Source organism: Brienomyrus brachyistius, unplaced genomic scaffold (genome assembly GCF_023856365.1).
Source record: "Brienomyrus brachyistius isolate T26 unplaced genomic scaffold, BBRACH_0.4 scaffold66, whole genome shotgun sequence".
Classification (NCBI taxonomy): domain Eukaryota; kingdom Metazoa; phylum Chordata; class Actinopteri; order Osteoglossiformes; family Mormyridae; genus Brienomyrus; species Brienomyrus brachyistius.
In genome coordinates, this window is record NW_026042341.1 from 634,059 (window position 1) to 652,900 (window position 18,842).

Consider the following 18,842-nt stretch of genomic DNA (forward strand, 5'->3'; position numbering starts at 1 on the left):
ACACAGCATCCGCTTTGCTTCTGTGGAAGCTTTTCAATGCACATCTGATGGGTATAAACATTAAGATGCTGGATGTCACCCTGGGTCACAGGCCTTCCCTGCCCCCTCAGTATTACTACACTATCCTACCTCATCATTTGAGCCACACACACAGATCATAAGGTGCAGAGGCGACACCTACAGGCAGTCAAGTATAATTGCAGGACCACCAGCGTCGGCGCTGCGAACCAGTCCCATGCTCATCTACAGCACATCCATTATTTGGCTTTAGCCGTTCCTGAGAGATTTTTGGAAACGAAAGGCAGCATGAGATCAGCTACTGCTTTTCTTTATTTCATTTCATTTTTCCAGATGTTCAGTGACACGCGTTAATGATTTCAGCTTGCAACTTATTCTTCTGTTATAGGAATATACAGAAATTCAAACCATACTTAAAATGTTTGCTTTAAATCTAAAGTGTAATTTTATCACGGCCATAATTAGCTCCTGTGAAGAAGCTGCCTGCTGCCATCTAAAAGGATCTGAACAGCTGGTTGGGAAGGTAGCCAAGGTGTAGGAAGGATGTCTGGGCCTCTCTCTCCAGGGCGGATAGTTCCTGCACCGTGGGGGCCAGCGCCTCCACGTGACCCTTGTACTGTCCACCTGTTGGGGGGGGGGGGGGGGGGGGGGGGAGACCGTTCACGTGGGTGAGATCCTTCACGAAGATCACATACGTAACACAGCAAGTGGGCGGAGTCATGCAAGAGGACACATGGCTCATGTAGAAGGAGCCACTATCAAAACTGCATCCACTGAGGATCACGGCCACTGCATTTATTATGGTAAAACATCAAGTGTATAAAGCAGACTAAAGTTAATTAGTCACGGATACTATGAGGTTTAATTAGTGAACTGACTGTTTTGAAGAAGCTAAAAGGATCAGTGATGGCTGACTAAGCACCACACGTTTGTAACAACGTTACAGTGAAGATGTCACACGTTCCCGTGACCCTGATAGAGATCCCACCTCCGGCGGCCCTCCTTTGGCCGTACGTGACCTTCCCGTCAAACTCGTCAACTGGCACCTTGATGTCGGGCTCACACTGAGTGATGACGCAGTTCAGATGGTCCTCGATCTCGGCCAGGAGCTACAAGACAGCGGGTGCGATCGGACCCGGTCAGCGACTGGGACAAACCATGGTTCAGCCCTGTGTGGCATTTTGGGGTGGGAGGTGTACTGGCTTCCTTTTAAAATCTCTCACCTCCTTCTCGTTGTACCAGATGGTACAACCGCCGCTCTCCTTCAGGCGTGTGTTGTAGCAACCTCGGCCTCGGCTTTGACACACGTGGTACCACACCTGCACACACATAGTTTGGATTTCATCAGATCTTATGCATGGAAGGATTCTGATATAAAGCATCATGAAGGTTCCTCCTTTTATACGCCAGCCACACAGTTTACTGTAATAGGTAGAGAACACATTAAATTGTGACCCTATCCATGCAGTCTATATTTCTGCTCCTTCCTAGCGATCAGCACATGTGAACTTCACGATCCAGCTGTCAGGAACAGAAAATCCCCGCTACAGGCATGTTGGGAACAGGGAACTGGACTGTCTCGGCACCCTTGAGGAAGTGGCTGAGAAGCGCTAGTTTCAGCCAACATGTCCAGTGTATGTTTCACTGTTGTGGAACATGAGCATGTGACACGGATGACCTAAGGGTGTGTGTTCTAATCCAGGAGTCTGCTCCGACAGCCCTTGCTGCCGCTGAACCCACTAGGGGAAATCGGATCACTTTACACACATGACCTCCTTACCCCAGGCCTCTGAATTTTACACATATTTCATGTCAGGCATCAAGTGCAAAGGAGTCGTCTCCTTAGATGTACATCTCAAATTCCACATTCTCAGCCTTCACTGCATTTAACCACCCGCCACCCCAATATTAATCCTGATATTGTGAAAATATTCACATGCAGTTACCAGTACCGCTGCATACTGTACATTCGATGTCTTATCTTAACCTGTATGTCATTTTTAAAACACTTAGTTTTCCCTTTTCAGCTAGAAATAAATGAGGAAGATTAATGAGGGATTATTTTAATGTGAAGGTTACACTTCCTTGTATTATTTGATCTGTCTGAGTGCCAAGCAAGGTCAAAAGGCCGTCGCAAAGCAAACCAATGTTAACAGCCTCACCGATGCTAATACGCTCACATTCACACTGTAGGGCCTGGAGTCACATGACATGGCCTGCAACACGCGCCAGTGTTATTCAAGAGTTGTTTAAATTTTCATTAATTGCTCATTATTTCTTACCTTTTCTTTCTCCGTGGCTACGAAAGAAATGGCCAGACCCATCCTAAAATAAAAGCACAAGAAACACTTTAAAGCAGCCATCGCCGGTTACAGAGGCCACTGATGCAGACGTCACTGTGATGGAGGATTACCGTTCAGCCCTCCCCACACGGCCGATGCGATGAACGTAGTTCTGCTTCTCATCTGGCAGGGTCACGTTGATGACTGAAACGGAGTGACAGTGAGCCGAGTGCATCCACTTTCAGTGTTCCTTAACCCAGTGCTTAGAGATCACCAGAATAGGCACATTTTTGTGCTTCCTGAACCAAACAAGGGATCAGAAACACCAAATACCAAGTACGAGTATGTTTGGAGCTGGGAGGGAGCAAAAATGTGGAGATTCTGGTGATCTCTAAGCCCTGGGTTAAGCATCACTGCCCTAAAAAATGAATCTTAATTGTTTTAAATGAGCTTGTATACAGTTACATTTCACTCATTAATAGCAGACTTGCAGAAACTGGCTAAACGAAGGATGACCAACTACAGAGCTTCAAAGAGCTTCTTTTAATACGAGTGCTGGACGCTAGGAGAGAGCAGGAGTAGGAGCAGAAGCCCTCCAGGTTACCATAAGGCACGCCGCGGACATCGATCCCCCTGGCCGCCACGTCCGTACAGATGAGGAACTTCACCTCACGCTTCTGAAAGCGCGTAAACACAAGTACGTCAACACGCATCGTCTAACGGGGTCGTCACGGGACACGAGCGGGACGGGAGCGGCACCTTAAAGCGCTCCAGGTTGTACTTCCTCTCCTGGGGTTTCCTGTCCCCGTGTAAACAAACACAGGAGAACTGGTGCCCCTTCTTGTCCGGTCCTGCATAGAGACACGCACTGCCGTAAGTGCCACTTAATCCCAGACACTGCAGGCCGCACGGTCACAACAAGCCACCCCCCCCCCTTACCTCCCCCATGCTTGATTAAGTACTGCTCCATGTTGTCACAGTCGATCTTGGTGCGGCAGAAAACAATGGCTTGGTCCATCTTGTGCTCCTTGATGGCCTTTACGGTGTATTCACCTTTCAGGACCTTGATGGCTTCGGACCACATTTCTGCAGAGCGAGGCGTTAAGTCACATCACTGGGTCTCTCTGAGGGGAGTCCATCCCCCCACCCGTCACTAACCTGGTGTGTGCGCTCCAGGCCGCGTGTTATCTTTGGCGTGCACTTCATCGGTCTGCAAGAGACAAAACATGCAGATTAGTTTATATAAAAAAAAAAAAAAAAAAAAGAGAATGCACCCTCCCCCCAAAACTGTAATATCTCCAATATGCATTAAAACCGTACACAATATTTTCCACATCAATCCAAACGTAGACTTCAAATCACCCCAAGTGTCCATCTCCCCGGAAGACGCCATCTCTCTCTCTCGCACTCACCCCCCCAGTCCTCCCAGTCTCCAACCAATACGCACCGCTGCCGGAGAGGATCACATGCCTACCTGGATGTGGTTCTGCCCCAGCTTCTCCCAGGTGCGGTCCGTCTTGGGGTTGACCAGGACCACCACGTGGTGCACTGTCTCGGGGACGGAGTCCTCCCCCTTCAGGTCCACCCAGGTGGGGAAGTGCATGATCTTCTCGGAGAGCTTCTTCACGTCAAACGAGTGCAGGGTGGCCGAGCAAACGATCACCTGAGGGCGGGGGAAAGAGCCGAATCCCATTAGTGCCTTTGTGATATTCGCGCTTCCCTCTATTCACTCGAATGTTCCAAACAGGTATGAGGGAAGGTAAAGCCCAAAACTGGGACCCGGATATATTTCAAGGAGATGGTTTGAAGGTACCCCAGCACCTCTGCTGGGCTGACAACGTCTAGGCTTGTGGGCGACCCACATTCCCAAGTACATACGGTAAAAATGTGTGTGGTAAAAGTGATGCAATATACAGTGATATTGGAGAAATGAAAAAGGACAGCGGCCAAACTAAACAAGTTTTTACCTGCAATCTCTTCCCATCAGACGTGACCTGTGGGATCTGATTGTAGATCCTCATGATAAAGTCCAGGTATCCAGCGCTGAGCAATCCATCCTGAGAACGGGGAAGGAAATAAAAGCCTAAGGAAGGAGGGGGGGGCACAAGCTGTGCCAGAAATCGTACGACGCGAGGGTCCATACGCACACATTCGTCCAGCACCAGGAACCGGACTTGGGACAGGTTCAGCTTTCCAGTGGAGATCAAGTCGTCCAGTCGGCCGGGTGTCCCGACGACGATGTCGACCTGACGCAACGGACGGGTGAAAAACGGACGCCCGCGGTTAGAAGAGCGCACGTTGACTTCGCACTCGCGCTCATGGACATTGCAATTTCTCCAGAGTAAAATCTCACAACAAAAGGAAGCTTCTAGGATTGTCACAATGACAAGGATAACCGGCGAACTACCAACCCCTTGTTCTAGGACGGAGAGCTGCTCTTTTGCAGCCACGCCTCCAATGACTAAGAGTTCCCTGGAAAGACAGCCAGTGTTACTCCCGGCATACTGGGAGCACGTTGCCATAGCGATGCCTTGGGATTGCCGAGTCACTCACCTCACTTTAGGGCTGTTGACATACTTCTTGAACTGATTCACGTTGTTAAGGGTTTGTTCGGCCAGCTCTTTGGAAGGCTCGATGATCAGGGCCTTGGGGGCGTTACTCATGTCTTTCACCTGACTCACCTGTGCAGTACCTACGAGAAAACACACCCACACACACTGATACACAAATGCAGACGCAGGCGACAGCAGCTAAAACGAAGACTGATAAACGGCCTACCGGTCTTGGTGGACTTTGCAACATGTCCCTCAGGCGCTTTGTCAAGTGCGTTGAAACCTTGTTTCGGGGCATTTTTGAAGCTCTCCCCACCGAAGTTAAACTGAAGTTCGGCATTCTGTTACAGGGGGGTCAGTAAGCAATATTAAACTCCTAAAGCTGTAACATTAATACAATGAAAAATAGTGAAAGGGGAGAGAAAATAAAAGGCACATCGAAGAACATGCTTACCTTTAGTACACATGCTGCAAAGAATGGCTGATTCTTCAGGTTCTGTGGTATCTCAAAGGCCAGACCCAAATCCTTCCCTGTCAGACAGAAAGTGTCACGAGGCAGTCAAGCTACCAGGAGATTCTCGGGGGAGCGGAATTCATCTGTAAGACGCACACTAATGAGCTTCACACACCGTTTTTGGAAAACGAAACATATCCGTTGTCGAGGTCCAAGTAGCAACCTATGACGTCATGCATAGTGAATTCCTGCAGGAAACAAAAAACATCCCCGGTAATGATTCAGGTTTCATTTAAAAACCATTTTTGAGACGTTGACAAGTGAAGCAAACCCTTACCTCCCCATAGCTGTCAAACTGTTTGTTATGGGACTTCTTCCCAGTTCCACCAAATCCAAATCCGTGCCGGTCAGTGCCTGGCGGCGAAGACGCCAATAACGATCAAAATTGGCATGAGAGTTAACAGATGGACATGGGGGCACATCCCTCAAAACAGAGAAGCTCACCCAAATCCAGAGAAGCCTGTCCGGTGGACCAGCCCACCCGACAGAGACCCTGGTCGTGACAGGAGACTTCATAGTAGTACTTCCCTGTGGGGACGAGGGACGCTTTTAGTCAAATGTTACGCTGATTTTCCTGCTGCATTCAGAGAAACCAAAACTGGGAGTGGAGCCTCAAATTCCAACAAGAGACTAATTCTGTTCCCATACGAAAGGTACTTTATCATAATTAACAAGCCCTTGTACAGACCTTAAGCCCTTGTACAGTTCTTAATATACACTTCAGTTCTTTCCTTGAGATGCTGTAGACCAGGTATCGTCATATCTGAACCTCAAATCCAAATCCAGGCCTTGTTTTCAGTTCTCCCAGGTAGTTGGCTAAATAATTACTCATTCTGATTGGTCACAGAGGCTTCACGCCTGGCTCACGGATAAAGGAAGGCTAGAATAGCCCTGCTTTATACAGCCACCAATCAGTAAAAATGCAAGAGCTCCTCCTGCTGGGCAGAATACAGCAAAGGACCCATGCAGTAGACGAGTGTCTACCAATCCGGTCCTCTGGGACCCACAGAAGGTCCGGGTTTTTGCTCCCTCCCAGCTCCCCGCCAGACGGTGTACATTTCTGCCAAAAGCGCACATTGCCTGTAGATTCCCCAGAACCGGATCTGGAAACACCGTGACAGACATTTCTGGGTTCCGCTTCCCATACCCTTGGTGACAGCCTTCGTCGTACGGCAGCCGTGCCATTCCTTCACCTCTCGGCTCTGGCAGCAGAAGCCGTCTGCGCTGATCGCTACAAGACATGTCAAGGACAGAGGCTTAGAAAAGACATGTGGGATTTTTAATTGGCACTTCACAGCCACCGCCTTGTGAATTTGCAGCAGGCTGACACAGCAGTGGGTTAACTACGGAACAGGTAGTCAGTCAAATTAAGTACTCAAGCACCAAAGATAATTTAAGTAGTCAATTAATGTTCCCGAAGTTCACTCAGTAGGTTAAAGTAATATTTTTATCCCTTGACATTCCTGTTCTTATCCAGGTCACACTCACACAATTCGAGATTTAGGTGTCTAATTATTTTAAAATAACATAGTAATGGGAAGCTTATTTTAGAGATTATAATGTTCCTGATGCAATTTGTCTTTTTGCTAAAGTACTTACCAAAAGCTGGGCTTCTGTCATAAGGATTCATCTGCCACTTGGTCAGCACTGGAAATGGCAGAGGTTTGGTTTTACTCTAATTGACAGAAGATCTTCATACCATCCTGAGGTGGTGCAGACATACATTACAGCGACACGTACCGGAGCTTCCAGTTTTTACAGCCGCTTTTCCCTTCTTGCCCTCCTGTTGGTCCTTCAGGGTCTCGTATACAATCTGTATCACAGGAATGCTGAAGGCCTTTAAAAGGAAAGCGAAGTACTAAAGCTGACGCATATTGGGAGAAGCGAAGGCAGCTCATCACCTCAAGCGCAGGGCAGTTATTAAACCTCATGCTCATGTAATGCATAAACCGAAATGCCCATAGGTACAATGGTGGTACTATGGAGCTTAAACCATTTATAATTACTTCATGGTAGTGAAAATACTTAGAATGAATCGTTTGTACTTACTCCTGTTTTCCCACTACCGGTCTCTGCAGCCTAAGAACACAAAAACGTCAGGAAGTTGGGGATGAATGCATGTACATTTGACTATATACAGTCAAAGCAAATGTATACGACTATTTGCATATTTGCTCAGAAAAACATGCACTATTTAAAGTTAAAGTAACACATTAAAAAACAACAAGAATTTCTTCTGTTGTCTAAAAAGGTACTGATATCTTTGGCTCAAAAACCTTCTTAGTAGAAAAAATCAGCCATTTCTTTCTTTCTTATATATATATATATATATATATATATATATATATATATATATATATATATATGAAGCAGAGACAAATGAACAGAGACACTGGACAGAGCAAGATGGAAAATTGTGCTATGGATAAACAAATTTTAAATTTGTGGTGTTTAGATCACAAAGAAGAAATTTTGTGAGATGCAGATCAATTGAAAACATGCTGGAGGAGTGCTTGACGACATCCTCCAAGCATGGTGGAGGCGATATGACGGTCTGGGCTGCTTTGGTGATGATAAAATGCGAAATGTGTACAGGGTAAAAAGGGATCTTGAAGAAGCAAGGCTATCACCCCATTCTGCAACTCCATGCCATACCCTGTGGATGGTGCTTCATTGGAGCTAATTTCATCCTATAACAGGATAAAGACCCAAACACAGCTCCAAACTATGCAAGAACTATTTAGGGAAGGAGCAATGAGCTGGTATTCTGTATATAATGGAGTGTCCAGCACAGTAAGTGGATCTCTATTGAGCTGCATATGGGAGCAGCTTGATCAAATGATACGCAAGAAGTGCCCATAAAGCCAATCCAGCTTATGGGAGATGCTTCAGGAAGCACTGGGTGAAATCTCATCAGTTTGCTGAGGTACTCCGACAGCTAGAATGCCCAAGGTCTACAGGCTGCAACTGCTGCAAAAGGAGATCTCTTTGACAAAAGCAAAGTTTGAAGTTTTTATTTCAAAAATGATTATTTATAACTTTGGCAATGACCGTTTCCTATTTACTTAGATATATTTCCTATCCATTTCATGTATGTTTCGTGGAAAACAAGGAAATTTTTAAGCGACCTCAAACTTTTGAATGGTAGTATGTGTGGCTTATATACATACATATAAACACACTGCACTGTACAACCATAAAGTGATCTTTGTAAAAACTCACCATGAGCACATCTCCACCTCCTAAGATGAGTGGCACGGACTCTGCCTGAATATCTGTGGGAAGCCTGTAGAGAGCAAGTCAATTAATGACTCTATGGTGACTTATGATTACCGTAACTTAACATGTATGGATTAACTTCCATATTTTCTTTACTGCAAGGAATAATGCTTATCTATATCGCTGATGCTACGTATCCCTTGTGGTTTATATAGCTTTAAACCTAATCATCTATACCAGTGGTTCTCAAACTCGGTCCTCGGGACCCACTGCCCTGCTTGTTTTCCAGCTATCCCTGCCTCACAGACAAGTCCAAGCTGTCTATCAGCTTCTGATTGACTGAACACACCTGATCCAGGTAATCAGCAGTGTGTAGGGCAGGGATAGCTGTAAAATAAACAGGGCAGTGGGTCCCGAGGACCGAGTTTGAGAACCACCAATCTATACGAACATGCTTGGTGAAAACATTTTGTGATCCAGCACGTATGGTTTTACATGGCAATCGGGGTTTATCTCCTCTGACATTTCATCAAATGCAAAGTGATTCAGTAGCCACCTCCTGTGAGTAAACACATACTTACAGCCAGTCCATCTCCTCCACAGCCTGCGCAATCTCGGGCATTACGCCCATTTCTGGATAGAAGCAGAACAAGCTTTCGTTAACAAAAACACGTAGTTTAAATATATCAGGAATAATAATTCTAAACAGTCGTTAAATGTGACTTCATTTAAAGGTTGAATTATAAACATCTTACCCCCGAACGCTGCCATGATCAGAATCTCTAACAAGGCAGACGCAACGCCAGCGAGATTGACAGTGCAACACTTTATAATGACCGGAGGGAGCCGGTGCCTTTTCCGTATGGATCCTCTGTCAGACCTTATTGGTTCATGTAGCTTGTACTCCTAAACAGTTTAATTTCTTTAAAATCTGCATCGATGATTTCTTAAGTCTGTTGTTTTATGTTACAGTGGAAACGTATTGTTTGTTTAATGGACTCACGGGTCTTCTTGGGAAAATTTGCGAATTGAAAAAGCATGGGTTTTGCGCCTTCCGGGATACCGTAGTTCGGTGTTTCAGCCTTTCGCGTAGGACAAAAACATGGCTGCTGACAGCGTTTTAGAAAGTGAAGGGGAGAACATTTTGTATGATTTACTAATAAATACGGAATGGCCACCAGAGACCGACACTCAGGTTTGTTGCTGTCCTGCAGTTAATTGGATTTTGGCAAATTCTCAAATAGTGTCAGTCATGTACTGATGCCTGCATATAGATGGCAGCTCCAGTGGCTGCCCTAAGCTAGCTGAGCGGCTACAGCCACGTAGCATGAAATACTAATGGCCATACCCTGGCCCTTTTGTATTGACGGTAATGTGAATCAGCCCCTTGCCCATTATACGTACTATAGGCTCTAATTCAATCTTATTCAAAACAGTTATTGATACTACCATTTATAACACTATCGATGTATTCGAATGTATGAATTACGCCTTACTGCTTCTGCTACTTCTTATAGATTTTTAGAGTATTGTGCATACCCATTGATACTAAACTGTTGAATTCTGTTAAATATTACTGGTATATCCTATTTATTGATATTGTCCTGTGGCTGTCAGTTGTTCGCTTATTACACTCTGAAATAAATGATGCTATTCATTATTAATAATAGCTGATGCTGATTGTTGTTAGTAGTAATCGCGGTTTTTGTTACAGTCTTCTGTTTATTTTGCAGCTGAGGGGAAACAAGGAGCACAGCACGTCTGTTCTTGCAAAGGCAGTGACTGGTAAGAGGGATGCGCTCTTTGCTAGTTTTGCCTTTGAAGGCGGTAATCGTGTTCATTCAGTAGTTCATAAAGGTTTACGCAATTAGCAGGTATAGTAACAGATATAGTAATGACTTGAGAAGAAAGATACGTGTCACGATTCATTAATGGTGAACGAACATAAGATCAGTACATAACTATGATTTAGTTCGAGGTTAATTGATACATAAGTAAGAGCTTAATACTACCTTACAAAATGGTACCCCCCTCAAGTAAAGTATTACCTTTAGACTTATTTCAACCTTGACTCTGTGATTCGTTAAGCCAGTTTTTTTGTACTTTCAAATTCAGGACGGTTACAAAAAGAGGTGATAGATCGGATTAGGTTGTCGTCTTTTGAGATTTAACAACCTTCATTGAGACAGCAAACTTTAAGAAAGATGCCCGCGTCTGTCAGTCTGATGATGTTTATCTCTCTTTTGTTAAGTATGCGGAAATTGGTAAATAAAACGTATTTCAGAGTATCAGTGTTGTTCATTTCAATAATATCTATAATGGCCGAAAGTCGTAGCTTAGCCCTAATGTGAAGAACAAAATATAAACGACCTGACAGTCGTTAAATGCTCCTGATGACTTTTTAAAGCCTTATTTTTCTGTGTGCCATTATGAAATTAGTCCTTTTTTATATATAAATTAAAACTTGTTGTCTCTTTAACGCTTAGGGCCATTTAGGTTGCTCCTTCACTACCTCTGGTACAGGTGAGTAATGCCTTAATTTCCTCTGAACATTTAGGGATCTGTTAGGAATCCTGACGCTTATGGTATGCGCTACAAGCGCAGTGTAATTGGGTCTTTGTATGGTCTTCTTGTCTTCATTTAAAGTAACACGGTCCGTTTGTTTTCAAAGTCCCGCTGATAAAAATTCATTAAAAGAGAGACAGATGAGAGAGGGTGCAACCAAAGTTCAAACATTGCTGGGTGGTGACTATGTTACTGCTGGCAATAAGAACTGAGGAGCCAGGCTTTGTGCTTAGAAAATTATTTAGTTTATATGTTGTCTATGGAGGGGGGGGCGGCATGGTGGTGCAGTGGTTAGCACTGTTGCCTCACACCTCTGAGTCCCGGGTTCGAGTCTTCGCCTGGGTCACATGTGTGCGGAGTTTGCATGTTCTCCCCATGTCGTCGTGGGGTTTCCTCCGGGTTCTCCAGGTTCCCCCCACAGTCCAAAAACATGCTGAGGCTAATTGGAGTTGCAAAATTGCCCGTCGGTGTGCATGTGAGAGTGAATGGTCTGTGAGTGTGCCCTGCGATGGGCTGGCCCCCCATCCTGGGTTGTTCCCTGCCTCGTGCCCGTTGCTTCTGGGATAGGCTCCGGACCCCCCGCGACCCAGTAGGATAAGCGGTTTGGAAAATGGATGGATGGATGGATGTTGTCTATGAAAAGGAACATTCTTCTGATGTCAGAATTGAGATGTATAGTTTTATATATTTAACATGTAATACATGTTTTTTAACATGTAATAAAGTACTATTTTATAACGCCTTTATGTTGTGTTTTAAACATGTTGGTTAATTTATGTAATATAAAAGGTAGGTAATTTTATGAAGTAGAGAAAGATGAGTGTGTGTCGCATGCTACAGTACAGTATCTTTCTTTTTGAGGTACTGTTGCTGGGAGCTTGTGTGAGTTTGACTTACACAAAAATGTTCTGAGGGCAGAAACCAATCATTGTGGAGGTGGCTGGTCCAAGCAACTAGACCAGGCTAGACCAAGACATCTTATTGGTTGGCCCTGCTTCCTCTAGTTGTGTGGACCCACCTCCTCTACAATCTGATTGGTTATATCTCTGAACCAATCATTTTTTTGTTCTGCCCTCAGAACATTTTTTTTTAAGTAAAACTCCCATGGACTCACTGCAGCAAGGATGTGGCTTTGATGGATATTGAGGTTGAGTGTCTTCGTTTTTGCATTGTTCTGACTGTTTTGGCTGAAATTGACAAATGTTTCTCTGTGCAGGCCTTCCAGCTCCTCTCTGCCCCAGGGACTTATTAGACTTGTAAGCAAACAGATTAACTGGCAGCTTGTCCTGGCAAGGTAATGGGCAGAGTTTAATCAGTCTTTTATTTTTAAGGTCTTTTTTAGTATTTTGTACTCGGTTTAGAACCATTTGTTTGTAATTGTATATTGATTCTGTATTACACTTTCATTTCAGATGCTGAGCCTATGAGCATGAGTTAATGTCTGTATTTTTTTTCTCTTGTACAGTAATGGGAAACTACTAGCAGTTCTTCAAGACCAGTGTATAGAAATCAGGTATTAATGCCTTTTCCTGTGCTGTTTACCTGTCCTATTGATCTTGGAGTGGAATTGACTGCTTTGTGTAGCCTTGGGTCATTCGGGATGTTTTCAAAGTCCAGAAAATGACAAACTCTCAGTGTTGTGTTTAAGTCATTATACAAAAACGCACTACGTGTCTATATCTTTGTGGCGATTCTCCACTCATTTTTTCTTTGGCCATAACCCTAATCCTAATCCCTAATCCTAACAATGACAACCTTTATCCTACCCTTAGCCATAAGTAACCAAATGAAAAGAAGACTTTTGACATTTTTAGTTTTTTGATTGCTTTCACAAATTTTTATAAAATTTAGTTTCCAATTACTGGGACCAAATCTGTGCCCACAAGGTCAATGTAACGGGTTTTTTATTCGACACTGTGGGGACATTCGGACCCCACAATGTAGCATATATATACCTGACCGCACACACAGACATTTTGGCAATGATTGTGATTTCACAGCTTGTCCATATAATCAGATGCCAATCCCTTTTTTTTTTGATTTAGTTATGGACAAGAACATTGGTTTTTTTTTTTTTTTTTTTTTTTTTAAAGAAACTCCCTTTTCACCCTCCTCAGAATAATGTCCTGTTTTGTATGGCAGTAGAGGTGCTCATCCTTCTCAGTATTCGTGCGGCGCGTAGACGAATTAGAAAGCCACCGAGGGCTGAGCAAGCACTGATATCAAAGCGCGGGTAATTACCTCGTGTGTTACCGTTACTCCGTAAAGCTGCAGTCGGGGTTAAGGTAAGTCAAACGGTAAATTAAGCCTAGAGACACGGACCACGCAATCATCCGCCTTCCGCCGAGAATTAAGCCAGCCACATGAAGTGCGGCCCAGCAGGAGGTGAAGCGGCTGCACGGCTGCCGCTGGAGTTCCACCATTTGAAGTCTCTGAAGCAGTTCTGCTGTTGTACCATCAAAAGGGATTTAACTTCTGTGGCTCTGGGACCATGTCTAGCTGAATGCAGTGCGCACACAGAGTGGGTTTGCTCGTATAGTGATCTGTGCGAGTGGCCTTGAATGGAAAATCATCGGCTAAGCAGCTAATCGATTCAGTGTGGTTCTCGGTGAAATGACCTTGAAGGCTGCCGCGCAATACAGGCTAGATGTACACTTCATATATATATATATATATATATATATATATATATATATATATATATATATATATATATATATATATGAAGGTATTTTAACACATTAAAGAGCGAGCTACCATGTTGAAATATCTGTTTATCTAACTATCTGTCATTATGATTAATGTCCAGGTCAGCGAGAGACGACTTTGGTTCGGTCATAGGAAAATGTCAAGGTAAGCTATTCAATCCCTGAAACTGTGCAGCTGGAACTTTTGGTAGCACTTTACTTGAAGCACCCGCCTATAATGCGTTATGGATACCTTCATAATGCATTATAATGCATTTGTAAAGTATTAGACACAGCTATAACTATGTATAAAAAGTCATAACACATTATAGCCATGTTCATTTCGCATTATGAATGCTTTACGAAGCTCTTATCTATAATGGACTATAAATACCTTCATAATGCATTATAATGGCTTGTACTGACCGCTGCACAATAAACATAGCTATAATGTGTTATGTCTTTTTATACATCACTATGAGGTAAGGTAAGGAGCATGCACTGATTACAGTGTGTTGCCACACCCACCGCACGACAGACCACCTCAGGGATGAGAACCTGAGTGCAGCCATGTGGCAGGTGATACCTCAGCACCACACTAGTCCAAATGGACCAATGTGAGGTTTTTTTCTGGTGGAGGAAGTGCCAATCCTGCCACTAACTCCCAAGTTATTCCCTGTAAGTTAGAAGACCTCCTTATAGGGCTGGATTTAGATTGACGTCATACTCAGAACGGCTATAGCTGTGTCTATAATTATCACTTTGATTGCATTATAATGCATTATGAATGTATCTATAATGCATTATGCGTGGGTGCTTTAAGTAAAGTGTTACCAAACTTTTTGACTATATGTCATGGCGCTTTATGTATGTAAAATGTGCAGTCATCCTGTCTCTAAAGCAGTGTTTCTTAACGCAGTCCTGTGGGATCAGCAGACAAGCCAAATTTTTGCTGGGAGGGTGCAAAAATGTGGACCATGTGGGGCTCTCTATGGACTGGGTTGAGAAAAACTGCTCTAAAGAATTAAAATGTGCTTCATAGTTGCTAACCAACAGTAGGAACATTGTGGTTTTCTGGAATGTCACTATTGTGCTATAAACTTATAACCTTACAGTGCAGGTGGCAGCGAGGGCTTGAAAAAGTAAAGTGACTGATGCAGGTGTTGCATAATGTTTCTCATTAGCTCTTGAGTCTTATTGACACATCATTAATTAGAAAGCTGCTGCTGACCAGGTCCAAGTTAATCAGTCATCTTGTGCCGGTAATTAACAAAGAAATTCCACTTGAGCCAAAACAAATTGACACAATAATCAGATAGAGATTTATTAAATTATATAACTGTTTCCTGCTGCAGTCAGCTACGTATATTGTTTTTGTTTTGTATTGCTTTCAGAATATTTTTTTCTTGATACCGTTTCAGTTTAGTGGATTTGTTTTTACATGATTACTGCCGCCAGAACTGTCTAAAAACTAAAATAGAGTTTCATACAAATAAAACTTTCGTTTTATAAACACTGCATTCAGTTTTCTTTATGACTGATACTTACAATGGTGCTTGTAATGCGGGCTAGAAGATTTTTAAGTGTGACCTGCAGTTCCAGAGTCTCTAATCTAAACTGGCCCCTCTCACGCCGAATGGTACTTTGGGTTACAGCTGGGGATTTAAGTTATTCACCCGGGAGTTATAACAACTATATGTTTAATTAATTAATTGTTTGTAAAGCTGCTGTGCACTAATTAGAGGTAATTAGAGGTTTTTTTTATTAACAGCACATTTCTTTATGAAATTTATGCTCAAAATTAAAGGAATAAAATCATCTTTTGCCTGTGAATAACAATAATGGGTCACTATAGAGGTTGCAACATAATTCTGCTAAATTATAGTCATTACTTATGGTTGGTCCCATCATGTGTCTTAGTTACTCATTATAACAGCAAACATTCCTCTATAATTAAGGATTCATTGCGTTGTTGCTGTACTGAAGCATGTTAAGTATGGGAAACGTCGTGAAGCCATTTGTGTGTACAGTGAGTATGTTACTGTAATTGCTGCCTCATCCTGCATCATTAGATGGCTGCAGACACTGAAAATCTGTGGTTTGGCCAAATTGTTGTATGGCACAGTTCTCTAAGTATTTTCTTGCGTTTATTATGTTTACACCTAAAATCAGATGGGATACCAGCTATGTTTATGCTGGTAGATTTCTGTGTGTTTTTTCCTGCTGTGTTGCCTATTTCTTGATTTGCATTTTTTTTTTGGCTGATCAGCTAATTTAGTTTGAGATCTGATGTAATGTCATGACAGCAACCCGAATGCATCTCAAGGTTCTAGCAGGCCATATATCAGATGGATGCTATCACGTATATGGAGTACAAAAAAAGTTATGACTTCAAAACGTCCACGTTGAATTCATACACGTCACCCCGCGTTACTATGCAGATTGTTTATTTAGTTTTGGCTTATTAATCTGGATGAACGACATAATGTGGCCGTGCCGCTTTGTGAGCGCGTCTGTCACACGGCGTCGTGTCACTCTGGCGGCGGTGATTTAAAAGGGACATTATTTCCCAATAATAGGGACTCCCCCGAGGGTCCGCGAGAAGTTGTCGCTGAATAGAAACTGCGCGCGTGCGATTTACGATCTCCGGCGTTTCCTCTGCCCTGCAGCTGGAGCGATAAGGCCGTCGCCATGGAAACCCTCGCGCATGACTGACGCGTGCGTACGGATGCTCGCCGCCAGAGCCGCAACGTTTTCGCGTTAATACCTCTGCGGCGAGTTTAATGAAAAGCTCGCCCTTATTCATCCTTTACAGCGCTTCTGTCGCGTTTCCCTTCAATGGCGCATTAGTCGCGTTGGTCTCCTCACAATTAAGAAACTGCTGTTGTAATCTGTTAGCGCGCTGCTACGCCTACGGTAACTGGACTTTCGTAATAAAAAAAAAAAGAAAAAAGAACACGGGAATAAAAACTTTAATCTTTTATCGCTTTTTCGTGTTTATTTGTTTTGTTTGTATTATTTCTTTAGTTACTTCCTGGAGCTATCAGTGTTTGGGATAAGCATGGAAGTCATTAACTCGGGTTATAGTGACGTTCTGTCAGCAGCCAAAAGTTTATTGAGATTCAATACGACCTGATTAGAGTTGAGGTGAAAGGTGCGTGGAAGTGGCTTGTGGGCAGCTCTCCTGCTTTCCTTTGGGATGGATGGTTGTAACGGTGCAGGTTTGGTTTCTACTTTGGTAGGGGCCAAATCAGCCCCTTGGATAGCTAATCCTTAATTGGATGGGTATCTGCTGCTTAATAGTTCTGATTGCAGCTCTTTAATTAATGCAATGGATCGCAGTTCCTATAAATACACAGCCAGTACTGAGTGGTTTCTCTTTATCCCATACCTGCTTTATTCATGGCCAGCTACCCGACAGGATGATCAAATTTTTTCTTGTCGCTTTTCTTTGAGCTCTACTACCAAATTGGCTGTGTTGGTTATTTAAGCAGGTTAAATCGGGTCATTTAATTACTTTTAAAAGGTCCAGTGTGATACTGCAGCACAAACAGCGCTGCTCCTCCACTGGTCCAAAAAATGTAATTAGATTGCATAAATGACAGATGAAGAATGTGCCTAGCGGGATTTTAGGAACAGTAGTTTCTCAGTGCTGTTTTTATTAGCCTTATTAAGGTATGTAGGTTTGGATCTCCTTGTATGTCGTTGTGCCGGCCCGGCTACCGCCAGGTTTGCTTCACTGAGGATACCCGCAGTTCCATCACGCAATCTTCCCCCTTCCCAGCAATGTGGGTGGGGTGTTTTGGGATTTTCGGCGACGCAGACAGCTGTGCGTTTGAGTGCCCGTTGCGGGGTAAGAAGGATGGAAGGATATGTGCCGGAGGTGTCAGGGGTTTCTGGAAGCTTTCTAATTAGCGACTGATTTATGGCCACACTTCCAGTAAGGCTCACTACCTGAATACTTAAGAAAATAAAGCAGCTGATACTGGCCCGCAGTTGTACCGTCGCCTTGCAGTCTGAGGCTGTGGGGCTCAGATTCCACTTCCGCTTTACATGTATGGAGTTTAATGGTTCTCTCAAAGCTTTACTCTGTGTACACTGATTTCCTTCTGCAGGCCAGAGACTGGCTGATAGGCTAAATATGATGCGTTCAGTTATGTCTCTGAAGTCGTAAATTCCAAGGTGTCATGTCTGACCAATCTCCTGTTCGAGCTGCACATCTCGGAACAAACATGGCTGCCTCTATGAACACGCTGTTGTGTGTTGTTGCTTTATATTTTAGCAGGTTTGGACTGAGAAACTTGAACCAGTCAAACCAATTAAAAGCTTTATAATAATTTAGTAGACCCATAGCGATATTTTTGAGAGGCAAACAAACTACAAACAAACTAACAAGTCTAGTAAAAATCTGATATTGCATGCTAGGATACTGTTTACGGTCATTATATGGCATTCTCTAGATCGACCACATGCAATTACATTTATAACTATTAATACATTTAACAAAATAAACATTTAAAAATATTTACAAAACAGAATTACTGTTGTAAGCCGCCACGTTGAAATGACATCACAGGGGAATCTTGGACAACAAAATCTTGACCGACATCAACGTTGGAAAGGAGGCGTGTTTCCGATGGGAAGTGATGTTTTTTATGACGCTTTTATCCGAGTTCCGACTCGGAGAGAGTTAGTCGAACGCAGGAAAAGTGTATTCCATATGCTGGGCCAACGGTTGGGTGTACGGGCACAAATGTGATGTCATGAGATGTGTCCCCCCCCCCCTCAGTGCCTAAGGACCCCAGCCCACTGTGGAGAAGGGTGGCCTGGAGCCAGGACTGCACCCTGCTGGCATACGCTGACAGCACTGGCACTGTGCGCCTCTTCGATCTGATGGGCAGTGAACTCTTCGTCATTCCCCCTGTGAGTTTGCCGACCGCCACGCTCTACCTGTTCATCCACAGAACGAGGGATGTGAACCGTATTCACACGCTGCACATAAGCA

At 43.7% G+C, this 18,842-nt stretch overlaps 2 protein-coding genes across 3 annotated transcripts in view; one reads left to right on the plus strand and one right to left on the minus strand.

The window, feature by feature from the left end:
* Nucleotides 1–312: 312 nt before the first annotated feature.
* ddx1 (DEAD (Asp-Glu-Ala-Asp) box helicase 1) lies at nt 313–9,488 on the minus strand. Its single transcript, XM_049002262.1, has 26 exons — nt 9,341–9,488; nt 9,167–9,218; nt 8,589–8,652; nt 7,416–7,445; nt 7,107–7,203; nt 6,966–7,013; nt 6,514–6,597; nt 5,811–5,894; nt 5,644–5,720; nt 5,482–5,554; nt 5,307–5,383; nt 5,079–5,193; nt 4,854–4,992; nt 4,712–4,772; nt 4,448–4,546; nt 4,268–4,357; nt 3,775–3,963; nt 3,459–3,510; nt 3,240–3,386; nt 3,060–3,151; nt 2,905–2,977; nt 2,432–2,504; nt 2,301–2,343; nt 1,242–1,337; nt 1,007–1,127; nt 313–642 (listed from the first exon to the last, which is right to left on the minus strand). Exons 1-26 carry the CDS (start codon nt 9,354–9,356, stop codon nt 512–514), a joined length of 2,223 nt encoding a protein of 740 aa, XP_048858219.1. The 5' UTR covers nt 9,357–9,488; the 3' UTR covers nt 313–511.
* A 142-nt stretch (nt 9,489–9,630) lies between these two features.
* nbas (NBAS subunit of NRZ tethering complex) overlaps nt 9,631–18,842 on the plus strand; it is a 122,152-nt gene continuing 112,940 nt past the window's right edge. For both annotated transcript variants that reach the window (XM_049002260.1, XM_049002261.1), the window contains exons 1-7: nt 9,631–9,780; nt 10,319–10,370; nt 11,072–11,108; nt 12,367–12,444; nt 12,616–12,663; nt 13,960–14,003; nt 18,627–18,760. In XM_049002260.1, coding sequence (XP_048858217.1) covers nt 9,688–9,780; nt 10,319–10,370; nt 11,072–11,108; nt 12,367–12,444; nt 12,616–12,663; nt 13,960–14,003; nt 18,627–18,760 — 486 coding nt within the window. In that variant the 5' untranslated portion in view covers nt 9,631–9,687. The remainder of the gene's footprint in view (nt 9,781–10,318; nt 10,371–11,071; nt 11,109–12,366; nt 12,445–12,615; nt 12,664–13,959; nt 14,004–18,626; nt 18,761–18,842) is intronic.

What these genes read in the sequence shown, in the direction of transcription:
- ddx1 (XM_049002262.1), bottom strand. An exon ending in TGTCCGCGGCGTGCCTTATG is followed by an intron (nt 2,505 to 2,904) that starts GTAACCTGGAGG and finishes ACTCCGTTTCAG; the next exon opens with TCATCAACGTGACCCTGCCA. An exon ending in CGTGTGGGGAGGGCTGAACG is followed by an intron (nt 2,344 to 2,431) that starts GTAATCCTCCAT and finishes CTTTTATTTTAG; the next exon opens with GATGGGTCTGGCCATTTCTT.